Source organism: Limulus polyphemus, unplaced genomic scaffold (genome assembly GCF_000517525.1).
Source record: "Limulus polyphemus unplaced genomic scaffold, Limulus_polyphemus-2.1.2 Scaffold1308, whole genome shotgun sequence".
NCBI classification, from domain to species: Eukaryota; Metazoa; Arthropoda; class Merostomata; order Xiphosura; family Limulidae; genus Limulus; species Limulus polyphemus.
In genome coordinates this window covers 124,808-132,700 of record NW_013666918.1, presented here as the reverse complement: position 1 = coordinate 132,700, position 7,893 = coordinate 124,808, and the positions used below count along the sequence as shown (strand labels likewise).

Below are 7,893 nucleotides of genomic sequence, written 5' to 3'. Positions count from 1 at the left end.
TCCTTCACTTCATACATAATATAGGGGTTGGCTCCTTAAAGACAGCAACTGTATAGAGTATAAAGCATTGAGTATTCTGCATGTTACAGTCATGGCTGGTAATTCCCATTTCACAAACCAAATCAAGATTCATGGCAGAAATTTAGGCTTAATATCTTTCAAGACTCAAAGAATTTGGAGCCTGAAAGACAACCAAGGGTGCTTAGAAAGTTTCTCTTCACCCCATGTGATGAGAAAGTTGAATTCAAACGAATTTGAAGTGGAATAGCCTCAGAGCTTAATTTTGGTGAAGCAGTCAGGATGAAAAGTTGTTGAGACACGAAGAGACGTGGAAGATGATGACTCAAGCCCGGAGAGAAAGACCATCAATTAGTGGTCAGAGTCAAAGCATATTTAGCTGCAGCACTTGGTGATGACATCAGCCTGAAGTGGTGATCAAGTTAAGTGGAAACAGAGAGAATTGTGACCAAGTACACAAATTTGTTTGCTTGGTTGTGAAAATTTACACAAAATTTTGAAATTTAAAATGATACATAGGATAAGAAATAAAACTGAGTCTAGTGGACTAATGAGAGTAACAGCTCTTTCCAAGGAGGCTGGGATAAAATTATCCAATGCCTTGATCGATTTAGATGCAGGGGGGAAACCTGCTTTCATGAGCCAGGTGCTCAATATTCTACCTGACCCGTGCCCTAGATGTGAAACTGAAAAGGAAATGATTGATTAGTACATGTATATGATGAAATGCTATTTATGTAGTTAAGAGGAGAGATGTAGGTGGTGTGGCTGCAAGGTTGAGGAATGTGCTTATTTGGACATTTCTTTTTTGGGTTTTGTTATAGTTTTTGAGCAAACATATTAATATGATCCTTAACAAGAGGTAGGACAATGAGATTGTTGACATATGCTTGTGGGGTGTATTCCTACATGTATTACATATTCATAATGAGGTCTGATGTAGGCTTTGTAAATTTGAATGATCGGTGGCTGTTACAGCCTCCTGTTTCACCTTGTACATAAGTGTTTTAAAGGAACATCATATTTCTGTAAGAAAGCTAACTTAAAGGGGTAATGATAACATTGTTTACACAATAATTATTATTATTTTTTTAATTACTACTAGATATTATGACTAAGCAATGACAGACTGCCCAGAAACATACAGTGGATTAAGGTTGAAACTGATGTCAGTGATAATGTAATTGTAGAGTTAGCTCAATTGAAACAAGAAGATGAATAATGAACAATCTGGTGCATTGGCCACTATCTGTTTTGGTATCTTGGCGATGGTTTCTTGCCTTGTTTTGGGGCTTGTTGGATAGAGAAACAAATGAAAGTGAGTGGCAATCATCTTTTAAAGTAAGATTTTTAGTCACTGTTGATTTTTTAGCACGTATATTTGTATTATGGCTATTGAGTACCTTGGACATCTCTACATATAGTCTACCAACTGTATGATAGTTAAGAAATACAAGAGAGTTTAAACAATCATGTTGATTTTAAACTTTCTGATAAAATTTTGGTAATGGATGCATATTTTTTAACTTCTTTCTATATAGGCATCCTTTTACACACGTCACAAGGTTTTACTGAGTTACATTCAAAATTTAATTAAAGTACTTTAAAACATAGCTAATAATCCGATTTTGATATTATATAAATTTTTTAATTTTTTAATTTTATAAAGTAATATTAAAAATAAATTATCAATTTCCCCTAGTATGAGAATTGTGACATTTGCTCTCTAGTTCTTCTCTAATTCATTTAACACTCCTCTCCTTGATTTATTATCATAAATTAACTAAAATATCAAAATTAGACACATTTTAGGTTAGATAAGGTGAGATTATGTAAAATAAATAATAATACTAATAAAAAGATTTTCACAAGGTATGCTTGCAAGTAGCCCCTTGCATTACGTAATTCAATAAGCTAATGTGAGCTACACATTCCCTACGTTATTTAACATTTTTGTGGTGGAGAAAGTATTCAATTGACATGGTTCAATAAAACAATAAAATAGTTTCACATTACAATATGAAGTCATTCTAGAAAGAAAATGGGTAATTTAGATTTATTTCTTTTTTATGGTTACGAGGTCAGTCAAATTGACCAACTTAGTATAGAGTTAGGGTAGAGAAAATAACAGATAGAATATAAAGGTTTACTGGAAAAAAAAAACTGAAATTTATTTGGGAGGTTTTAGAGATTAAACAAATGAAATTTGACAATTTTCAGATGAAGAAAAGCATTTTTAATCTTAACATGAAAATCACTTTGCTCTTGGAGCAGTCAACACTTGGACTCCATATATATTGAAGGAGAAATTTTTAGTGAAAATACTTAATTAAAAATTATGATTTTTTTGTCTAGAAAAGACTCTCAATGCTTACTGAAAGTTTGCAAAATTTTGGAAAGATACACAAATGATATTATAGTATTGTTTGCAATTAAACACAAAGCTACACAATGGGTTATCTGTGCTCTGCTCACTACGGGTATCGAAACCCGAATTCTAGCATTGTAAGTCTGCAGACATACTGCTGTGCCACTGGGGGGCGATATTATAGTATATGGTTAGTTATAGTATGAACACTCTGAAGGTCAATTTTTAGGTCAAATCAATCAAGCCCATAGTGAGAGAGTTAAAAGTTAAATAAAACTGGTAGATCAATAAGAGAGAAAACAATGTCAAGTAATAAAACAAAGATAGTAGTCAGGATGAAAGATTTTTTTATTTAGAAGGGTTAGAATGTTTCAGAAAACATTTCAATCATCATAATCACTGATGATGAAAAGAAAAGCATTTTGAAATGTATGATACCTATAAATAAGTTTATGTTCTACCTTTTATCTTTTAGATAAAATAAATTATGTCTCATCAGAAAGAAAAAAAAAAGAACAGATAAATTACAAACATAGGCTAAAAGAACTAAAATAAAATGCATTATTTAAGAATAAAACCATAAGTTATAAAAGTTAAAAAAGGACAACGTTTGGCTCGGTTGAACTGACATCAAAATAGTCAAAGACTGTAATTTGTAAAATATTTTTGTCTAATAATAAAGTGTGATTTTTTTCTTTTCAAAAGGGCTTTTTCTCAAGAATTTCATATTCTTCTGTAAATACAAAACAAAAAAGATCATAGTTAATACTACATGAAACTTACACCTCAGGTTATGTGTTTACAGCATGAAATACAGAAAACAGACCCCTAATGAGGATTAAATTGCTTTGTAAATTGGATGATCTTGCACAACATAATACTGAAGAATCTATTGCTTCAATGCTAACAGAAGTAGGCATAACATTAAACGATGAAGCACAAGTACAGATCAAGACTCAGCACCAGAATATATGTATGTGTTTCAATAACTTTTTAAAACACAACAGTCAACACTTAAACCACTTAGAATTATATCTTTAGATATTGTCATATCCATTTGAACTGTAGTGCTACATGAAGAGATGAAGGTACCACAGGATACTGTGAAAACTTCCACTGAGATGAGATGCAAAATACCATTGTTCCTTAAAGTGGTTATGAGGAAATTTAGGTTAATGGTGAGAAATAGTTGGGTAATGTGCAATATTAACAAGTAAGGTATAACATACTTATAATACTCATTAAACACTTTTTTTTTCACTACTGAGTTACATTACTTTGACATTTTTATATATATTAAAAAACTAAAGGTCAATTTCCAACCAACTAAAGTGATTAAGCAGTAAAAACTTAACTTTTATTCTGAAAGAAAATAACTGCAAAATACAATAAGAGATTCAATTCCATGAAATTTAAGGTCTATAATTTTATAATGAAATAAAAATTATATTTCTTTTCACACAAAGTTGAGAAATATATAATGAATGGATGTAAGAAAAGTGTATATGCCAAGCATATACCATTTTCACAGATAATATATATACATTTTTTTCAGGAATTTAAGCTCTGAAATGTGAAATAATACTAAAAATTAATAAGCAAGGAAATTATATACAACATAATACTGTACATGTCTATTTCCAAACTTGTAGATGTGACATCACACACACATCATAAAAAGAAAACATCTTTAAGAACAAACCTCCAATATTGTATCTTCCTGAAATTCTGGCCCTAGTAACATCTCTGGTTCTTCTGTGTTTGCTGACTCCATGGGATAGTCTTCAAACCCTTCATAACCACCAGTTGAATAGCGACGCATTTTTTCAGGATGACTAGAAAGTGTCCTTTTTTTAACTTTTGAAAAGAAAAGGATACATTTTACATTAATCTTTAGGAATATAAAAGAAGAGGTAGTTGTAAACAAGTACTTGCTGCAAAAATAGTATTTATAAAAGTAAGAAAAAATAAGCAGGAAGTTAAAGCTTTATTAGTTCATCTATAGCCCATAACAATTAAATATAAGAAGATATTTTTACAGCATCCTACTGTAAGTAAAGCTTAGTTTATATAACTAAAAATATTTATCAATCAAAGTAATACAGACAAAAATTATGATGTTCAACAAATCAGCTTACAAATTATGCCATTCTTCAAACTGGGAAAATCTTCACGTTCATGCTTTGTGATATTACACTTAATTTTGAATTTTCATAGGCCACTAAAGTCATACAACAGGCAAAGAAAGATGAAAACATTAGAATGTTCTATATATAAACTGATTTGTTTGTGAAGGAAAAGGTGGGTATATGAAATTGTAAACTTGAGATATTCACCCATTTAGCTTACAAAATTTCACATGATATGAACACCTCAATATATCGAAAAAAAAAATAACTGAAAAACCTTTAAGTGCAAACTTTTTAGAAATGTAAAAATACTTTATTGCAAAAATAAAACTAACATGTTTAAGGCCAGAAAAAATATAATATCAAATGACAAACTTTTAGAATAACATTTTTTGTTACTTGTCACATAATTTTGATGTGAATAACTTAACAATGTTAATAAAGAAAAGGATCTTGATGTTTTGGTTGATCAGTTTCTTAAGCTGTTGCTAGTGGAAGTACAAATATGATTTTAGGTTGTATCTTCAAAAAACATTAAATATAAGTCTAAGAAAGGATATAATTTCATTAGGTCACTGGTTAGGTCTTATTTGGAACACTGTGTTCAGTCTTGGGCTCCTTACCTTAAGAAGAACTGAACTGTTGGAAAAGGCACAGAGAGAACTATTAAAATGATGCCTGGAGTAAGAAGTTTGTCATAACAGAACAAACTAAGATCTATGAAATTGTTTTCTCTTGAAAAAAGAAGAGTCAGATAGAATCCAACTAAACCATTTAGGATCTTTAAGGGAATAGAAGTATTGATGCATCTCCTTTATTTTATATTTAATGGTGAGAATGGTAGCACTTGAGGACACAAATTTTGGCAGAGTAGGAATCATTTTCAGCTAAGATGGTTGTATTATTCTAACAGGGTGGCTGATCTTTGGAATTGGAGACCCTCAGATTTAGGGAATTTAAAGGAAAGCTTAATAAATATTTAAATGATAAGGGTAGAAATTGTTTTTCAAGCTTAGTAGATAGGAAAGCCTAGATGAACTAACAGATCCCTTGATGAAACTAAGTTGAATCTATGGAAACTGCCTGTTCCGAAGACGACATTTTGAAAGTCTCCCACCTTTTGTCTTCGGGACGATAAGATACATTAAGTACTTTCAGAGTTATATTAAGTATACCTTCATGGTTACATGGTGGTTACATCATCATGTAAAATACATGAGCTTATTGCAAAAGGGTTAATGAGAAATTAGTTTATTTTAAGAAACAGGTTTTTGTAATAAAAGATAGTTTTGTGTTTATTTTATCAAGTGATGAGAACTTAACATAAAATTTAAGGACAACAAGGGACCTGTTTGCTTTGATAGATTGTTTAGACAGACTATTCATGATGGATGGCAAACACAAGTGAACTTTCAGTACACATTACAAGTCTTTAGTAGAAAAAATTAAAATTTTTAATTTGGTGTTTTTACTAAACATTTGTCCACAAATATATGGAATCATAATGTTCACTTCTCCATGTGCAAAGACTTTAAGTGATTTTCATGTTACAATTAAAAACACTTTTTTTTGTATCAAAATTTTCAAATTTCATTTGTGTAATCTCCAAAACCTCCTAAATACACTCCAAACATTTTTTCAGAAAACTCTGTATTTTATCTGTTATTTTCTCAACCATAATTATACAGTCATTCATTTTGACTAATCACCATCAAAAAATAAAAAAAAGTCTAAATTACGTTTTTTCGTTCTAGAGTGACTGCAAATTATAACTAAAAACCAGTTGTTTATCCTGAATAGCTTAAAGCTGAAGCAATTGAATATTTTTGGAGGGAATTTGGCAATTGCTTCAAGATATTTAATAATCAAAAAGAGTTTAAGAATAAAGTTATAACAATTTTCCGCATTTTAAGTGAACATATACATGGAGAAATGGCGTAAGTAAAGATGCCTGTATTGCAAAATGAGGCCAAAAACTAGAGAGTTCAACTAGCAAGGTCAGTGGCATAGAGAATTACGTAAAGATATTGCCTAGCAATGAAGTAAGTGCACGAGCACCCGTGATAGGTTGATGGATTACTGACGCTAACTTGTTAGCACTAAGAAAGCTATGAAAAAGTCGTTATTAACAAGCAAAAGTGGTACTTTGATGCGATAACCCTCACAAGACACTGGTGTATTAGTACAAGTGGAAAGGCAACTGACTAACTCAACATAACAGTAACCAATCACTTGAGAGTTTTGGTTATGGTTCTGGGTTAGCCCGGGAATTTGCACAGATTGACCAATAAATTGGTAGGACTACTTGCGAGTAGTTCTGGATACTATTTGGAAGGTCGAGAGAATGCCAAGAAAATATGGTTTAAAAACCCCTGTCTGAAATCAAAAAATCAGTTTTCCTCCAAGTTCTTGAAGTGTTATCAAGTACTCAACTCTACCATTCATGAATATGTATATGAAAGTTTCAAACCTTTGCAAGTTTACAAATCCAGCTCTGTTGTAAGTATAGATTTATGGTTTCTCTCTTGATCAATTAATGTAAGTAATCTTAAGAAGAATATTCATGTTCAACTAAAAGAAGTGCATCTATGTGTATTAATGGATAGTATAGATTAACGGTATTTGAATGTATAATGATCAATAGACTTTTGATTTATATTGGATGTTATTTGGAAATGATTAATAATTTGATCAATGTTGGTCTGGGACTCTGATTATTTATTCTAACCATAAATCACCTCGAGTTAACAACTTGTGAGCTCCACTCGCCACTGCAAATCCTCCATTAAATAAACTTGGTGTGACTGGCAGTATAACTGAAACTCCAACAGTTAAGACCACAAGGGTGCTGCCCTTTGCAAAGCTCATAACAGCATATATATATCAATTATTTTATTGACTTCTGAACCATGTCTAACTAATAATCCCGCCAAACAAGTTGTAAATTCTTTGGTGAATGTGCAGCTCAAGTTACTGCATTGAATGATATAACACATGATCTGCTTGCAAGCATACCTTGTGAATAATTTATATTTTTTTGTCATTATCTTACCTAGACCTTGCGTTATTTGACCTGATAAGTTTTTTATTTTAGCTTTTACATTTTTGTTATTTTTATAATAATAAATAAAGAATGTATACTAAAAAAAACAGATATAATACTTACCTGGATCTTCTTTGTTTTGCTGTTGACTGTCGATGAAGCTTAAACTTACATTTTAATACAAATGGTACAACTATACTAAATTTTTTATTTAACCTTATCACCATGGGTTTCCTTTACTGCACATGGCACAAAATTTTTGTGCCTTACATTTTTTAAACTACTTTTTGTTTATGTTATACCAATTAGTATAGCATAAAATCTTAGCTAATAAT

General features: G+C 30.9%; 1 protein-coding gene across 1 annotated transcript in view; it reads right to left on the bottom strand.

Moving 5' to 3' along the window:
* LOC106463033 (serine/threonine-protein kinase unc-51-like) overlaps nt 1-7,893 on the bottom strand; it is a 149,148-nt gene that overhangs the window by 25,173 nt on the left and 116,082 nt on the right. The window contains exon 18 of the mRNA XM_013923003.2: nt 4,089-4,243. Within this exon, the coding sequence (XP_013778457.2) occupies nt 4,089-4,243 (155 nt within the window). The remainder of the gene's footprint in view (nt 1-4,088; nt 4,244-7,893) is intronic.